Genomic DNA, 19,245 nt, shown 5'->3' with positions numbered 1-19,245 from the left:
TACCTTGCAGAGTTTTGAGGATCAAATGAAATGATGTTACAAAAGTGCCTTGTAAATCAAAAAGTCACAGGTGGTTCGTTGGTAGAATGCTCACCTTCCATGCAGGAGACGCGGGTTCGGTTCCCAGACCATGCACCTAAAAAAAAAGAAAAAATCACACATCAGTGCCTCTGGTGCTTGACTACTCATCACCATTCTTTTAAATGAAATGAATTCATGTCTAATGTAGAACAAATTATTTCATTGACTAGACTGTCTCTTAATTTTGAAGACCAAGTAAACTGCAAAAAGAAGGGACAAAGAGGAAGAGCACTTGGCAAATATGTAGAGCTGGTATTTACATTTCTTTCATTTAAACCATACTTTATAAGCAGGCACTTTTTGCCAGGCCTGTGTTATCGATAGAAGGATTGTCTTTCCCCATACAGAAGCCATGGCTTTCCCTAGTCCTGGGTAGCACAGCACCACTGAGATTGAAGCACAGAGAATCTTGGAAAATTCTTATGTATTTGTGATGTCTGCTGGCACATTGGAAGTAGGCAAAATAATGTCTCAAACCCAGGGCAAAGGAGTAAATGTTTGCAAAGAATTATGCAAATTGGGATTATGACAAAATTTAATTCCTTTCTCTTCTGTGTAACATTTTGCACAATATCCTCCCCCGGGCATCTTACCACCCCACTTCCACATCTCATTGACCCACTGTTCGGAGATTTCATCTATTAGGCATCCCACGACTGAATTATTTTTCTTAGAACTTCAGCCATACCCCATGAACACTTCAAAGCATCCCCAGGTTCGATGATTTGCTAGTACTCATAGAGCTTAGCATATAGTAATGCCCATTCCTTTATCTTATTACAGCAGAAAGATGAAAAGAAAAATTAGTAAAGGAAAAAGATATCTGGGATGAAGTCTAGGGGAAACCAGAGGCAAGCTTTCAATAGCCCTTTCACAGTTGAGACACACAGGAGGCTCTTTCTTCCTCCTCCAGTCAGCCTTCCTGCAGCAGTCAGTTATTACACCACATATGAAGGGTTGACTTATCAGGGAAGCTCACTAGAGACAGTGCCCAGGATTTTATTGGGGGGACTGGCCCCGTAGGTGCCATCTGCCTAGCATGGATAGAAGTTCCAGAATCCCAAAATGAAATAGGTGTTCAGTTAAGCCATATTGTTTGCACAGACAGTTTTGGGGAAGACACCATTGAAGAGAAAACAGTTGAGCTAGGCTTTCGAGGATGGCCAAATAAGAGAAAAGAGCATTTGGGGGCAAAAGAAGCAGCCTAGGCACAGACTAGACAGGATTGTGTTAGAATGTCAGGCACGTCTTATGCCTCAAAGTAATAGGGAACCCTCTTTCCTTCCCCTCCCTGCCTCTTCCTATTCAGTTGAAATCATCAGTCTTAATGGAGAATTTGTTCTTTGTCATTTCAATTTATAGAAATGTTCCTTGGTCCTTGCTTGACTTTCATTTGTGAGATAGATAGGCAAGAAACTTTTTTATATACATTGAAAAGTTCTAAAGGGATTTTAATCATCTGTCTGGATGCGATGTTAGATCTGTAAGAAAGTATGGGATAATGCCTAAACAGTCACGTTTGGGGGTGGAGCAGAGTTGGATGCAAACACCAGCATTTATACAGGGAACAGTTTCCTTGGACAAGTCATTACACTTTTTGAGGAGTGCCTGTAAAGTGGGGGTAATAATAATAACCTTCCCTGTAGGGTTGGTGGGAAGTTTAGATAAGATCGTGCATATTAGGAGCATGGCATGGTGCTGACACATTATTAATAAATATTAGTTTAATCATGTTTGCTTTAAAATGTTAACAAAAATGTTTGGGGCAAGGATAAGTGAAGGAGACTTTCTTGTCACTCTTCAGATCGGAATAAATAAAGTCCCTCCCCATCTGACCATCTTCCACCTTCTAGGTGGAGCTCATAAAACTTGTGGATTAATTGGACAACATTTCTCAGAGATTCCTTTTGTCTTCTGGGTTGGCTGTGGTTGAGGGTTCTTTCACTTTGCTCGGCAGTAAAACAAGAGTGCTGAGAGACCCAGCATTTTGGTTGTGATGTAGTTTCAAGGTAATCATCCATGTGCCATGTTTCTAAAGTGATGGAAGTGAAACTATAGATAACCAAACTTATGCCAAGGAATTCTTTACACCCCTGATTGTGGATGTTTAATGATAAGCCCTACCTTAATGCGTCAGCTTGGAATTTTAAGCATTCTAGCATGTCTTTAGGATCATTAGATTCATATGTGATGCTCCCTCAAAATACTGCAAAATCAATACTAAATGCAGTGCTAGCAATCTCTGAACATAGATTTCAGAGAGAAGGAAGTTTTTATTTTTCCTTCCTTACAAGGAGAGACCGTGGCCTTTTAGAGCTGGCGTCAATCTTATTCATCTTGTTGGCACAATATCCTCCTTTATGTGTGAGGAGATAGAGGCCCAGGGAGGAGTGACTTGAACAAGATCAACTGTGTAAGTATCAGTAGCAAGACGCAACCTAAGCCTCTGGCCCGAGTCTATTAAACATTCACTATTGTGGGGTATTGTTTGGAGTCGGTAAGCACAGCCCTGATGCCGAGCCAGTGACAGTGAGATTATGCAAGCCATTGCCTTAAGCAGCTCAGAGTCCAGTGGGAGCAATAGACTAATAAACAGGTAGTAACAGGTCACGGGTGCACCACACATGCCACATAGGCACTTTGAAATTCCCAGACACTGGAAATTCCCCTGGCTTGGGTAGAGTTGGGGAAGGCCTCCTGGTCAAGTGCAGGTTATGCAGGTAAGGGGAGGGGCTTCCAGGTAAGGGGAATGACAGTGACCCAGTGGGCCGTTTGTGTTCCTGTAAGGGCCGAGGAGCCAGAAGTGGGAATTCAGGGACCACTCACTCGAATCTGCTGTTTTCCTGAGGAGCAGTTTGGCTTCACCTGCATGTGTGTCTTCAGAAGTCAAGACCAAGCCCTGAAATAATTCACACTTTCTTTAGGCTACAGAAGATAATCCCTTCCTCTCTTTTTTTTTTTATCTGCACTTTCTCAGCTATGGCTGAAAATAATAAGTACTCAAGGAATCCAGTAAATCATTAAGCTTCTTCCTTGTGGAAACTCATTGAAGCCTAGAAGTAGATTCTTCATTCTCAAAACTTGGGAGCAAAAGGGTTGGAGGTTTTACAGGGGTGGAACACGGGAAGGAGAAACCAGACCACAATCCCTCTCGTGCCTGGGGGATCCAGTTAAAGAAAGAAAATCCTTTTCTACTGGCAGTGTCTGGGATTTTGTATGGAATACAGAATACATCTGATATGTATATTAACCAACCAGAACACCTTTGCCCTTTGTCCTGGTGGCCTACGCGTGTCTGTTCCCACCACCCTCTCAAGCACTCCGTGAATCTGGCCCTTCCTCCCTGGAGAGGAGGCTGACACTCCGGCCCCTTCTGGAGAACAGAGGCTGTAATGAGTCACCTGGAGCAAGGCCGGGACAGGGCTATGAGTTTTTAAGGAGCCTTCCTGCCAACGGAGGTGTGATCCTGGGTTTAGCCTGAGTGCGCTTAACGTTTTGAGGGAAAAACTCCTGGAGCTAAAAGCAGCTTTTAGCAAACACCAGTGTGATGAGTTCAGGTGTTAGTGACTCCCCAGTACATTTCCCTGGGATGGGACTTTTGGCTTCTGACAATGAGTTTATCCCTGTGGAATTTCCGGCCTCAGAATTAGTGAAAATGAAATGAAGATGTTGGGCAGGTATCACATGTAGCTAAGCATACTCTGTGGAGTCGGATTCTAATTCTCCCCCACTTTCCAGTCTGATACTGAAAAAGAGAGGAGCTGACAAATAACCTCTGACTGAGGCTTAGACAGTTGACAACCTCTAGACTGAGGTTTGGACAGAAACTTAGTTTCTAAGGTGAAACTCAGAAAATGGGCCAGGTAAAAATCCAGTGCAATGCTATAAGGTGTAAAGCTTGCCAAGACAATAGGGCCAGTACTGGATGGGCAGCCATCTAACTGGAGGGCTCAGCACAGTTTATCATGAGCTTATCACCAGCCTCCTCCTCTGGGGAATAGGTGCTAGTGTCAGTGCCTTTGCTGCATTTTGGTTTCTGTCTTTACAACTCAAACTTGGAATTTCATAGAAGGTCTGTTATTGAGTATTTAAAGGCAATTATATCTATATTTAGATACATATATACTTACATTTAAAGACAAATATATGTCTGTTTTAGCTGTAACTTGTAGCCTTCTTCAGGCTACAAAAAATAATCCACTTCTTCCACATTACTTGATTTCTTGTAATCAAGTAGACCAATACCTTATCTACCTATGAGCTGTTAGGCCCAGTGGGGGTACTGAGGTTCAGAGCAGTTGGAAATAACACTTAACATTGAGTTAATAAGTGGTAGAGACCTTACTCCCAGGGCATGAGCAATGAGAAAACAAATAGATAAATTGAATCTCCTTGAAAATTAATCACTTTTGTACATCTAAGAACTTTTTCAGGAAACTAAAATGCAGCCTAGACAATGAGGACGATATTTGGAAACCACATTTCAGATAAGGGTTTAATATCCTGAGTATATAAAGAGATTCTGCAACTCAACAACTAGAAGACAAGAGGCCCAGTTAATAAATGGGCAAAAGGCATGAACAGATGCTTCTCAGAAGAGGAACTACAAATGGCCAAAAGGCACATGAAAAGAAGCTCAACTTCACTGGCTATTAGGGAAATGCAAATCAAAACCACAGTGAGATATCATCTCACACCTACTAGAATGGCCTTTATCAATAAAACAAAACAACCAGTGCTGGAGATGATGTGGAGAAAGTGGTGCACTTATCTGCCATTGGTGAGAATGTAAAATGTTGCAGCCACTCAGGAAGGCAGTTTGACAGTTCTTGAGGAAACTTGGTAGTTTATTTATTTATTTTTAATGTTTAAAAATTAATTTGTGAAATTCTTTGTAAAATCACTCTCAGTAAAATGGCAGAGTAAAAGGTTTTATAGTTCTTTTAGTATCCTTGCTATTATTTTGAAAACCTTATAGAAGAATCTATTGTTAAATAAAAACATTTCATAGATAAAAAAAAAGAAAGTAAAAATGAGTGGTAGAGGCAAGCATGGACATCTGCTGTCCTGACTTCCTAGTCCAGTGTAATATTTTTTAGGCTCTAAATATATTTCATTGCATTTCTCTGAAGAAACTCTTTAGCTGTGATAGTGGGAGCTGTTCACAATTGCCACTTTTCATGATTATAAAAAATAATGCATAAGGGTGGTGCGATGGTGGCTCAGTGGCAGAATTCTCGCCTGCCATGCTGGAGACCCCGGTTTGATTTCTGGTGCCTGCCCATGAATGAATGAATAAATAAATACATAAATAAATAAATAAATCATGAGAATAGTAAGAAATATCCCCGTGATCGAGAAGGGCATGTTCTGGCCCTGGGTGCAATCACAGCCAATGTTTTAAATTATTAGTTCTTGTCTCGTTCTCTCCATAATTCTAAGTGACATGCTCAGATCTCTGCTTTTTGGTTTATCAACGTCAGTCTTTCTGCATTGACTGTTCACTGTGAAAGATGAAGGAACTGCTGCCTTTCCTCCTACTCTTTCTCTCTCTGCTGGCCGCATTTCTGTTTCCAGTTATATTTGTAGTTGTATGTAGTATACTGACAATTTTTATTTTTTGATATAGCTACTTTAGAAAATCAGTTGGCTCTTTGCTTTGCAAGATTAGGAATTTAATGCCCATACAATTCTGTAAATTCCTCACATTGCATTACATATTTTTACAGAAAATTTTTCTCACCTTGGCCTGTGAGATCCCTGCAAGCAGCTGTTATGACTGAGTCTCCTCGGTATCCTCAACCCCAATCACACCTGACACATAGTAGGGGCACTATAATTGAAGGCCTTTGAACAGAATTTCATGCCCTGCCCTAGTGGAGAGCCAAGGGGAATGAAGATAGCCTTATTGATATAGGATACATAAAGTAGCTCTTGGGAAATTGAAGGAGGAGTTTTGAATGTTTTCATAAGTTTATATTTTGTCTTACCATTCTTGACTTGTTAAAGATAAAAGTGTGGATGGGGTGTATCCTTTTTTAGACTTTATTCCAGACATGGAGACATATAAATAATCTAAAGGAGGGGAAATAAGTGGGCATTCCTGAAATGGGCCTGGATGTGTATGTACACGTGTCCAGAATACTTAAAAACGTAAGGTTCACCTGGGTGAATGGATGGGCTTAGTCATTTAACATCCTTTGGGACTTTGATGTTTGTACTGAATGAGAGGGAAGCATCTTTCTCTAGGATAACATTGTGAACTATTCTTTGACTTGGGGAAAAGAAAACAACTTAGTTCTTGAGAACTAAGAAAACAAAGTTGTTCTTTTTTAAAAAAGCAAAAAACCTTGAGCCAGCTCTCTTGGACGAACCAATTCAATGGCTCTGGAGAAGTGGTGGGAGGAGGCAAAGAGTTTTTGCGTGATTGAGTTTGTTCCAAGTGACTAGAGAAAGGAGATATTAAACCGATTTGGAAACCATTCTGCATAACTTGTAAGAAACTTTGGCCCACGGTTACATTACTTTACAGCTGCGAAACCAAACCAGGAACCTTGTGGTAAGAGAAGGGGCTGGGGAGGGGATTACTTGCTTGGAACACCACCTTTAGACCCTTATAGCTTCTGGAATGCTGGATTCATCTTTGGTGTCCAGCCGGATTTCAGTTCAACCGAAGCTTATTGATAACTTACTATGAGCTAGGAACTATAATTATTACTAATTTCATCCTTGCAGAAATCCTGGGTGGGGGTGTGAGGTTATACAAGTGTGGTTATACAAATGTGGTAACCAAGGCTTACAGAAGTTAAGCGCCGTCCTTGTCCAAGACTACACAGCCACTTTCTCATGGCATGGAGGGCTACTTCCTAGATTTCTTTTTTTTAATTTGTTCCCTGCTTCACTGTGATAATATTAAATGCATTGTTATGGTAGCTAGTCTTTTGATTGAATGCAGAGCAATGAAAAGGATAAAAAAAATGCATGGCTAACCCAGGGAGGTTCCAAGGTCATGTTCCTTGGAACCATGTTCATTGAGAAAGACTCCCTTCATCTCCTGGGGAACTGAAAGTCATTAATTACCAAAAGGTAAGTGTGTGATCACTGACTGTGTCCTCTTGAGCAATGAAGTTAGGTTAAAGGCACTTGTCATCTCAGATTAACCAGGGTCAGGAGAAACTTAGCCCCAGTTTCCAAGATATTCTTTGTGACTCATAGCATCCTCAGGCAATTGTCTAGATGGAACTTTGGATAGGGTCTGTATTGCTTTATAAGGATTTAGCTCATCATATTAAAGTGCATCTTTATTCCTCTTCCCATAAGAGTCCAGTGGAAACATCCCTCCCTCTGTTGGGTGGAAGGAAAGAGGAAAGTTAAGTCCCAGGAGCTTGACTTGGCTATAAAGCCTTGGTCTGTGTGGATCTTATCCTGAATGAGCCTGATCTCTATCTACATGGCTTTTTTCCCTGTCTCCATTTTCTGGCCTGAAGATTACAAGACTGTGCCTATGGAAAGAATCAGCTGTCTGCAGGAAACTTGATCAAAGCCAACTCACAGTGTTATACTATAGAGGCAAATTACTGATTAGGTGAAGGTGACTCAGCCTATGACATCAGGAAACAAACCCATCTAAAATATTACAAATGTAAAAGAATCTGTAACCTGGAAGTTTTAACTTGAAAGAATCTGTTAAAATGAAAGGAGATCATATACTGATAATTGTACACCAAGTATAAGCAGATGTAATCTGCAAGGGAGACTTGAAACAAAATTTCCCAGGCTGTGCTTGGTTTTCCTCTTCACTCCATAGCTCCCTGCTCCTTACAGCTAGGGCTGCTTAACCAAGCCCCAGAGGGTGAATCAGACATTGTCCTCTAGGATGCCTCCTGTTAATAGGCAAGAAGGAGTTCAGCCTCTCTAGTCTAAGAACCCCTCACAAATGACTTTTTGTGTCCACACAATCATTAGCCACACCATAGTACAGTGGTTACTAGCGTAGGTTCTAGACCCAGTGTCTGGGTTCAAATCCTGACTTCACTTCTTACTAGCCATGTCACTTTGGGTAGTTCATTTAACTTTTCTGTGCCTTGGTTTCCTCATCTGTGAAATGGGTATGATAGTACTACCTACCTTTTGAGTTGTGAGGATTAGATGAAGTAATATACATAAATCACATGGTAGAGTTTCTGGCATTTAGTAAGTGCTTAATATAAGTTAGTTTTTCTTAACACCACCATCACCGTCACCATCATCATCATATCACCCCAGGGTTCTACCATAATTCTCTCAATAGTCCGCTTCATGTCTGGGCCCAGTGAGCCTTGCAATTCTCTGGCTAGGTCCCCTTCCTCTCTAGGAAAAAGAGGTCCCCCACCCTCCAAATGGCATCTGGCCTGGCATCATGTTAGTGCCTGCTCTGCATCACACACAGGGCCATCTGTGCCCACTGCCAGGACACCTTGTGACAGCTGCTGCACCTTTCCATGTCAGCTCTTGTGGACACCACAGTGACCTGCTGGGCTCAACTTCCTCCTGCCGACTACAGGTGGATTTGCTTCCTCAGCACCTGGCTGCCCCACGGGAGCTAATGTCATGTTAGGTCCTCTTGCCACAGGAGGTTACTGGGCCATGCTCAGATATGAAGAGTTTGTGGTGACCAGGGATCCAGGTGTCCTGAATAACCTGCCACAGGTGACTGGTTGGCTTGGCAGGTGCATATATAGGCAAGTTAGACCACCAGGTGTTCCTAAAGTATTAAAACACACCATAAAATCCTAAACTACGAGTGGACACAAAGCTGGCAAAGGACCAATTGTGTTTGGGGATCTCAGTACTGAGAAATTGTCGTTTTTGTTGCATAGATATTATGTGTTTATTGCAGAAAAACTAGGCAGTGAAAAATCAACCAAAAATTAGTTATGAAGAACAACTGTGCATAATCCCTCCCTCCAGAGATAACGTTTTTAATCTGTCATCACACAAGCAAACACACACACAGGCATCATCATTTTAACACTGTGTTCACATAATGGATGGTGGATTGCTTTCCATGTCATGGGATATATATCATCGAATCCTGAGCAATTCTAAATGATTCTGAAGGTCCAGCCTTTGGTCAACATTCTGTTGAGGGAATGAAAGGGGTTAAGCAGGCTGGCTAAGTGTTTCTGCTCCACTGCTTCCAATTCTGGTAATTGCTGCCAGGTTAATGAAGGATGGCTTCCGGCTACAGCCTTGTTGCTGGAGCAGCTTGACTTTATGTAGGCATGGTTATTTGAGGGACAGGTCATTTAACCTACTTGCTCTGCTGTGTTTGAAGCCCAGCAGCTGATATCTCATTTCTAATTATGGGCAGGGCGGTATGCTGGGCAGTCAGGGCTCCGAACTTTGCCAAACTTCTCTGGCCCTCAGTTTCTTCATCTGCACTTAAGGAGCTGGGATTTGATTCTCTTCTGCTCTAACATCCTGTGACTCTGTGCTAAGTAATTTGAAATGAGATGTGCCCTTGGGCGTGGCTTCTGTTTGCTGCTGCACGTACTGGTGCCAGGCTGGCTGTTGCAGAATCTCCCGAGGGAGTGCCCTAGGCATATACTCCTGATTCCTCTTCCCACACTCCCACAGGGTGAGGCCCAAGAACCCATATTTTTAACAAACCTGGGACAATTCTTTCTTGAAACCAGATTTCTACTACTGTAGGATGCTATTTTTTTTTCCTTAGTTGCCTAGCCCATCACACACATCTCAGTCAAACTTTGGTCCTGGCCAAATGATCATAAAAAGCATTTTATCTTGAGCTCTTTCCTGAAGACAGCTGGTGTTGCTGGAAGCCTGCATGGTTCCGGCTTTAGGGCCACCAGCAGCTTTGCTTCCAGAACCCTAGCGGGGGGCTCTTCCTAGCTTGTCAGCTTCTCCCCGATTGTCAGAGCTCAGCTCACCCCACCAACCCAATTTCCCACCAGTCCCATCACTGCCTGCTTCCCGGGGCTTCTTGATCCATCTGGTTTGACTCGAGCTGCAGCAGTGCTACGACTGCACTGGGAGTTTGTACCCATAGCCTCCTCCAACTGTCCCTTATCAAGCCAGAGGTGCTTTTCCTTCTACCTGGCTTCATTCCTCATCTTCCGGGAGACCTGGTGTTTCTGATCCATACAGCAGATTTCTTTATAAGTCCTTGAGGACTTTGAGCTATCTTATCAACAGTTTATTCCAAGATGCCTTATATACAATGTTTTTAATATTTAAAGAGCCAGATTCCTTTTCCTTTTGAATATTAACATATATGCACACACACATGCATACTTAAACAGGCTGCTTTATCCACAAATTGAATTCACGATTCTGATTCTTATTATTTTATTTCACAGTTTGCATGTATTTTACCCCTTATAAATAAGAAAGAAGTCAGGGGGAGCTGGACATTTTCTTTGAGTCATCTAGTATCTGAGAATCACCTGGATAATTTGATAAAATGCAGATTCTTGGACCTCTTCTCAGAGCTACAAAATAATAATTCTTGGAGGTGGGATTCAGGAGTTTTCATTTCCAACAAAATCTCTGGGTGATTCTTTTACACACTAAAGATTGGGAACCCCTGCTTTAGATGGTGGAGAGAATTTAGGCCAGAAGTTGTAAAAGATGGGGGGGGCTGAGAGGTATGGGGGAGCTGAGAGGTAGCCCTGGGGGCACCAGGTTGCTTGGGGTTGAACCTAGGCTCTACCACTCGCCAGCTGGGTGACTTCACTCCTCAGTTTGCTCCTCGGTAAAAAAAAAATCTGTGGAATTACAGTATCTTCCCCTTAAGTTGTCGTGAGAATTAAATGAGTTAATGTATGTAAAACATTTTAAATAGTGTCTGGCACGTAGTAAGGGTTCTATATATATTTGCTGTGAATATCACTCCATGCAAGGGGATAGCGTATGCAAAGTCAAACAGATGGGGATTGATGGCCTCTTTGGGGGAGAGCAAGTTCAACAGTTTGTCAGGAACAGAAGGTTTAGGTCAATGGTTTTCAAATTATGATAAACAAAGAATAAACTTGGGGAGCTTGTTAAACATTTATTTTCCCTACAAAGATTCAGATTTAGTAAACTTAGGACAAAGCCTGAAGACTGATGTTTAAATTTCTGGTGTAGGCAATCACCAAATGTTTAGACAAACCTGGGGTAGGTAGAAGAGAACTGGTATTTGAAATTGGAGAGGTATTCTGGGATTTGACTGGGGCTGCAAAAAGATATGGACACTAATTATGCATTTAATATCTGTTCTATTAGGTATGTCCAGAAAGCAGTAGAAGTATCCGGGAGGTACAGTGTGCATCCTACAACAACAAGCCATTCATGGGCCGGTTTTATGAATGGGAACCATTTGCAGAAGGTAAGAACAGACCTAGTTCTGTCCATGGCAATTATTATTATTATTATTTTTTATCTATTCTCCAACCTTGTTCGTCTTCTGGTTGATTCTGGAGGCATTGGTGTTATCTTGGCTGAAGTATGAGCAGGGCAAAGTGTGATCCCAGGGCAGAGGGAGCCTGTGGGATGTTTACCAAGGTTTGCATAGCCCAGGTGATACCTAGACCATCCTCAACACAAAGCCAGATGGATGAGGCATTGTTAGAAATAAGCAACATGCAAAGATAGGGATTAGTGGGACAGAGCAGGGGTCAAGAAATCAGTTGAAGTTAGAAGTTCCATATTATGGTTGTGAACATGAGTGGGGATGGAGCGTCCCTTTTCCTTGGTTCCTGGTACAGGGGCTGCTGATGTGGTGGCTTAAGAGAATAGGCAGACTGACAACTGTATGGCTTTCAAATATGAGAGGCCTTGCAGGCTATTTCCAGAGATGGAGAGTGGAATTCAAGCATTGCCCTTGGGATGGAGGATCCTGCCATTTCCAAACCAGAAGGCTGGATATTAGTAGAACTTGTTACTTCTCTGGATGCTGGAATTACTTTTCTTTGTTGAAATTCAGCTGATAACATGGTTTTTGGACCAAGAAGTGTTAAATTCTAAGATGTTCCCATCACAGAGAAAATGATGGGTCAAGCAAAACCTTGTGGGAGTTCTCTGTTGGCAGCCAAGTTGGCAAAAGGAGAGTCCAGCTGTCTGCAGTGCTTGACCAGGGAGCTCTGCCTGGCCAGCTGGAGGGATCTTGTTCCACCCAGGGCTGCAGTTGAGGCAGCTGGTGTTGTCCAAAACTGAGTATGGAGAGCATGACAGCTATGTTCAGAATCTGGAGAAATTGAGGGAGAGGAGGCTTGAGAGTGAGTTGTGCCGATTTTACTCCAGAATTAATGTCAGGGGCAGGTAGTGTCTATGCAGAAGCTCTAGGGCAAGGAAGAAGAGGCACTGGCACTTTCTGGCTACTCTGGAATTGGATATTGTTTTTGTTTATGCATTTTTCTCAGGGGAAAGCCCGTAGCTTTAATTAAATTCTCAAAGGGGGGGTCTCATGAGCCCCACATTGTTAAGAACTAACTTGGTTAAACAATTGGGGTAATCAGATCAAAACCAAAAAGATGAAGTGTTGGAACCAATTGAATAGAAATGTGAGGTTAGATAGGAGGCTCGAAGGTGAGCAAAGAAATGAAGCCCAAGTGATGTTTTGATTCGGTGGGTTAGAGCTTGGTTCAGACCTTTTTCATTGTTCAAAACATTATGTTAAATGCAAGGTGGTCTCCTAATTTGGATCTTGGGACAGAAAAAGGACACTATGGAAAACCTGATGCAACCCATATTAAGTGTGTAGTTTGGATAATGGTATTGTACCGAGGTTAGTTTCTTAGTCTTTATAAATATATCACAGCTGAATAAGATGCTAACTTTAGGGGAAGCTGGCTAAAGGGTGTACTGGAACTCTTTTATTATCTTTGTAATGCTTCTATAAATCTAAAATGATTTTAAAATAAGAAGTTAAAAAAAAGTATTTTGTTCTCAATTAGCTTGGTCTCACATGCATTCTGAAGAAAACAAAATCTAAGATTTACTTAGTATGGGTGAAGAAGAGGAAGGACATAGGTTGTGAATTGATTGAGTTCCAACCGCTTGGGTAGATCAGAAAATGGGGTTGGTCTGGTCAATAGCAAGAGATGCCCAGAGAAGTAAGAAAAGGATCCAAAGCGAGTGAGGGATCCTCTCACGGATCTAGAGGTCCCGTGGATTTAGTACTTCGCAGCCCTGGCTGCTCACTAGAATCGTTGGCACGCTTTCTGGAAATATACCTCCAGAAAGTGTAATTGGTCTGGGGTGTGCAGCCGGGGCATCAGGAGTTTATTTGAAGATCCCAAGTGCTTCTAAGGGGCTCTTAGAATTGCTAATGCAGGAGGAAGGCAGGGTCCCAGGAGAGGTGATGATGTTGGTCTTGAAATGAGGGACCAGAATCGTGGGTGGCTCATAAACTGATGAGCTGACATTCGTTCCTGTGTCAGAACAACAGTAGTTTTGGGTGCACATTAAGAAAGAAGTGAAGCTGTCTTTAGCTGGGGCCGCACCCTTGCTTTAATGGGCAGCTGTGTATAATAGTTGTTGTATTGTGATTCATTGTGAGGAAAGAAGGATTCCTCCAGCGGAGTACTCTGTGCAGTAACAGTGTACTCCACTGCTTCCCTGGAGCTGAAGCTGCATTGCAGGGCTTTGCTGCATGGTTAGGGGTGATGGTCTGCCAGCACTGCTGTCCAAGACCCCCCGATCCTGTCAGTCCCCGTAGACTCAGGGTTGATATTGAAAGTCCCTTGCATACTACAAAGAATGCTTGTTCTAGTCTTTTCATGTATAATAAATAGCCTCTGAAGTTGCCTGCTATTTTTTGATTTATGCATGAATCTGTTGTGGTTGTTGCTATTGTTACTGGCTCTGATTTGTGCTATATTTGAACTGTGAGGCATGGGGCAAATTAATTTTTTAAAATATTTTTATTGAAATATCTTCACACAGCATATAGTCCATTCACAGTATGCATCAGTGGCTCACAATATCATCACACAGTTGTGCATTCATCACTATGAAAAATACACCATTTTCAGAACATTCGCATTACTCCAGAAAAAGAAGTAAAACGAGAAAAGAAAAGCTCCATACATCCTGTTCTCTTTATCCCTCCCTCTCGTTGACCACTAGTATTGCAGTCTACCCAGTTGGAAATTTATTTTTGACATTTGATTTAACTTTATTTTGGAAAATAAATGTAGAAGTATGTAAAAGTAGAGAGAATAGTATAAATAAGCTCCTGTATACCCATCACTTAATTTCCACAATCATCAGTTCACGGCCAGTCTTTTTCATATATGCCCACCGTCTCCTCCCAACCTCAGATTTGAGAAACTAGGTCCATATTACAGAGCATAATCATTGGTGAATATAACAGGTACAGCTAGATTCTAGAGGTTCAGTTACTTTAGGGACCTTTCTATTTTTTGGCTCTGCTCACTCACTTTGCGGTCAGGCAGGCAGAAGTACGTGGCCTCAAGCCTGCGGTCATACTTGGGGAGACTTAGTCTCACCTAGTAACTTATTTCAATTTCAGACATACCACGCTTGGGTCCTGTTTCTTGTTTGGGTCATATGTCCATGCCCGCACCCGAGTTCTGGGGATGGGGATGCTTGAGACGGCTCAGGCCATGTGATCCAATCCTATGGTGGGATGGGGGGCACATTATCACATGAAGTGGGGATGAGGGGGTGGGGTTGGGATAGACAGAAAAACAGCTTCCTCTACAAAAAATCAGTATATACTTCCTGACCATAGCCACTGAGCTTTTTAATGAGCTGATTGGAATCCTGTTGTTTTACAAAGTAAAGGAAAATGCAGAATCGCAGCAGATGAGAGAAATCAAATGTCTTCTACTATGAATTATTTTACCTAGAAAATTCATCATTTAAAAATACTCACTGACTTTAAAATGTCTCATATGCCTAGAAGGAGAGGGGGAACCCATGAGCACTGAAGTTGCATTTACTTTGGCTTTGTTTAAATTCTTCTTCTTCTTTTCTTTTTTTTTTTTTTGCTGCTAAGATTGTTTTCTTGGTTTTATCCTTCTTCTTCTTAAATGACTCCCAGACTGACCAGGGGGAGGAAGGCACTGTTAATGTTTCTGCAGGGTGTTCCTTCTTTACGGCTGGATTTTGCATTGGGCTCTTGGCTTTCTTTGCATGTCTACTGGTATTCGCATGTGCCTACGTAGGGAAACAGCTGCACTCATTCAGTCCAATGCCACATAGAATAGTAAAAGCAGAGTACACACTCTCTGATAAACACATTAATTTGACCAGATGGTTCTTCTTAGGCTTTTAAGCACATTTCCTGGATATGGCGATCTATCCTTAGATAATGTCTCTAGGAATTTTTCTCATAGTGCTAGACCTAATGTTGTAGAGGTGGTGGAACTAGAATTAGGGTGGCCTGTTTACCCACGACAGTGATGAGTTATGCTTGTTGTCCCAAATCTATTTCACACTTGAAATTGTACTGGCTTGGATGATAATTTCTATGGTCAGCCTAGCTAGGATGGGGTGGTTTAATAGGAAAACTCTTGTTTAGATCTTGATGTTGGGGAAAATTGTACATGACTTCATGTCTTGGGTATTGGGGGAGCAGCATCCGAGCCTAGGGTTTTGCTAGGTTGCTGTGGGGTGTACAACAGCAGGTATCAGGTTTAATTCATAAACCAGAGACAGCCTTGTGCTTGGATGACTTGTGTGCATTGCATGGACCTAAGAGCTGAACTAAAAGGAGGTGAACCATAGAAGCCAGAGGTGAGACTGAGTCAGAAATTGGAGGGTGCTGAGTGGTGACAGGAAGAGTGTCATTGCATCTGTCAGTAATGACTAGCTTCTGCTGCGGTAACAAATAATCCCCAAATCCCAGTGAGTTTTAACACAACAGAAGTTCCTCTCTTGCTCATGCTATATTTGTATATGTTCTGCTTATTTGGAGACCCAGGCTCCTAGAACCTGTCTCAACTCTTGTTTCTACTGAGGCAGAGATAGTGAATAAAAGAATCATTCACTGATTCTTTTTAAAATTTATTTATTTTTTTAATGTTTTTATTGAGAAATTTTCACACACATACAATCTGTTCACATTATACAATCAGTGGCTTACCATATCATCGCAGTGTTGTGTATTCATCATCATGATCATTTTTAGAACATTTTCCTCACTCCAAAAAAAGAAAGAAAAAGAAAAAAAAAAAAACCTCATACATCCCATGCCCCTTACCCCTCCCTCTCAGTGACCACAAGTATTTCAATCTACCCAGCTTTTTTAACCCTTATCCCCTACTATTATTTATCTATTTATTTTTCCTTTTTCTTTTTTTTTTTACTCATCTGCTGTATTTCTTGAAGATGATTGTATAATGATATAGCTTTCACAGTGTGACTGTGTGATTGTGAAAACCTTGTGTCTAATGCTCCTATTATCTACGGTATGGACAGATGAGTAAAGCATATGGATTAAAAATGAATATAATAGGGGGAACAAATGTTAAAATAAATTTAGTAGATTGAAATGCTAGTGATCAATGAAAGGGGATGATAAGGGGTATAGAAAAAAATAGGGGAAACAGGCTAAAATATATGGGGTAGATGGAAATACTAGCAGTCAATGAGAGGGAAGGGTAAGGGGTATGGTATGTATAAGTTTTTTTCTTTTCTCTTTTTATTTCTTTTTCTGAATTGATGCAAATGTTTTAAGAAATGATCATGGTGATGAATATACAACTGTGTGATGATATTGTGAGTTATTGATTATGTACCAAGAATTGAATGATCATATGGTAAGAATGTTTGTGTTTGTATGTTATTATATAAAAAAAAATTTAAAAAGAAAAGAATCAAGGCTACTGGAATACACAGTTCAACAGTTTCAGGTACTTCCTTCCATCTACTGCAATACACCATAAACTAAAACGGAATATTTATATAAGGCATAAAAATAACCTCTAGGATAACCTCTCAACTCTGTTTGAAATTTCTCAGCCACTGAACTTCATTTTGTCTCTCATTTCTCTCTTCCCCTTTTTGGTCAAGAAGGGTTTCTCAATCCTATGGTGCCATGTCCTGGTGAATTCTGGGAGTTCTGTCTCCCATTGCCAGGGAAATTTATATTTCTGGGAGTCATGTCCTGTGTAGGGGGGAGGGCCGTGCATTTATCTGCCAAGTTGGCTTAGAGAGAGAGACTACATCTGAGCAACAGAAGAGGTTCTTTGTGCGTGACTCTTAGGTATAATTATAAGTAGGCTTAGCCTCTCCTTTGCAGGAATAAGTTTCATGGGTTTGAACCTCAAGATCCGTGGGCTCAGCCTATTGAATTGGTTATCCCTGCTGCTTGTGAGAATATCAGGAATTCCCCAGATGGGGAAGTTTAATATTTCCTCCTTTCTCTCCAGCCCCCAAAGGGGACTTTGCAAATACTTTCTTATTCTCTGTCCAAATTACTCTGGGATGTATCAGGGCATCACACTAACCTATCCAAACCAACAAGATCTCACACCCTATTCAAGATTCCATGTGATTGCGGTGTTTGAATAGACTGACCATTATGAGTTAAATTAGATAATATGCTACCCAAAATATAAATTTTGCACCAAATAAACATCTCTCCCTTTGTTCTCAGGCAGAAGTTGAAGTTTTAAAATATGGACCACATCATCCTTTACCCTGTATTCTAATTTACCTTAGTCCTATCCAGATCAACTTCGTTCATATCTCTAGTTGAAGTCTGATCACTTTTTCAACTTTTTTAATAGTATGCATTGGTTCTTAAAGCTTCTACCAGAAACAGTCTCCATTGTTTATGTTCCCATCTCATTGGCCAAGACACGTCATACATCACATTTAACTTCAGAAGGAATAAGATTGTCATTTCCCCGTGAGCGCCGAAGGCAGGAGAGTGGAATATCTGTGACCAGCCCTAATGATTAACTCAGGCAGAAAGCTGAATGCCCTCCTCATGACTGCCAGTGACTTTTATTAGGCTGCTTATAAGAATAGATTTGCTGCAGGGAGCATTAAAGGTGCCACACTGTCTGTATTATCCACAAGGCCCTGAGACACTCTAGATCAATGTCTTCCCCTTGATTAAAGCTTTGAGAGGGAGACAGAGATGGAAGGTTGGAGCTGCTGATTCCTCTACCAGTACAGTTTGCTCTGACAAGGACTTCACAGGTAGGTATAGGGCAGGAGCTGCCAGGTAAACACATGAGCAGTATCATCAGGATTGTGAGATATTAGGGAGGAAGGCTTGGGACAAAATGCCAGTGGGCCTAAAATTGGGATTTTCCTATTTTAATGAAGAAACTTCATTCATAGATAGAACTCTCACTCCCCCAGCCCATCTGCCCTGCACAGAAAGCCCGTGGTCATTATAAACCTTTCGGAGTGGACAGTGTAGGTCTCAGGAAGATGAGAAGCCGCTTCTGTTTCATTAGTAGTGTGAATGGCGTGAGTCCCACAAGATCCATTCTGAAGCCCTGTTAGATTTGGGGATCTGCGTCAAGCCCTTCTTCTACTTCCAGATCCAGGCAAGTTGTTACCAGGCTAGACTAGGCCGGTTTGCTTAGGGGGTGAGTGTGTCATAGAAGACAAAGCAAAGTCCAAAGGGTAACCTGTTTATGAAGGCCAAGCTGTGTATTTGGTTTTATAGGTGTTGAGTATGAATGAATAAATGGTGGGACCCTCAGGTAGCAAGATGCCTGCCAGGAAGCTGGGGAGGTGGGATTCTGAAGTTTAAGGGAGGTGCCTTTGGTTGGTAGACGTATATTTATAGTCATCAGCCTTGGTGTGATAGCTGAAGCCACAACGATGGATAAGATCTTTAAGAGAGGGTAGAATCATGAGGACGGAAGACCAAGGCCTGAGCTGTGGCATATGTCCTCGCTAAAGAAACAGGTGAAACTGGCTCAGCCACCGAAGGAGGCTGAGAAGGGGTGGCCCAAGGTATCAGAGAGATGGCAATACATATAACTCGTTATGTCAGTTCTCACATTAATACAACTTTTTACACATACCATGAAGAGGATCAGATGAGATAATAAAAATTGCTTGTATTTATTGAGCACTTACTACATACCTGGCACAGTTCTAAGTGCTAACCCATGTAATCCTCATAACCACCTTATTACATGAGTACTATTACTGTCTTCATTTTAAAGAAGAAAAGAGGCACAG

At 41.7% G+C, this 19,245-nt stretch overlaps 1 protein-coding gene across 4 annotated transcripts in view; it reads left to right on the top strand.

Moving 5' to 3' along the window:
• Nucleotides 1-19,245, top strand: part of THSD4 (thrombospondin type 1 domain containing 4) — a 691,564-nt gene that overhangs the window by 144,462 nt on the left and 527,857 nt on the right. For all 4 annotated transcript variants that reach the window (XM_077123893.1, XM_077123894.1, XM_077123895.1 and 1 more), the window contains one exon: nucleotides 11,350-11,452. In XM_077123893.1, the coding sequence (XP_076980008.1) occupies nucleotides 11,350-11,452 (103 nt within the window). The remainder of the gene's footprint in view (nucleotides 1-11,349; nucleotides 11,453-19,245) is intronic.

Source organism: Tamandua tetradactyla, chromosome 12 (genome assembly GCF_023851605.1).
Source record: "Tamandua tetradactyla isolate mTamTet1 chromosome 12, mTamTet1.pri, whole genome shotgun sequence".
Classification (NCBI taxonomy): domain Eukaryota; kingdom Metazoa; phylum Chordata; class Mammalia; order Pilosa; family Myrmecophagidae; genus Tamandua; species Tamandua tetradactyla.
The sequence above is the reverse complement of the archived record's forward strand: the minus strand, read 5'-3'. Positions and strand labels throughout refer to the sequence as shown.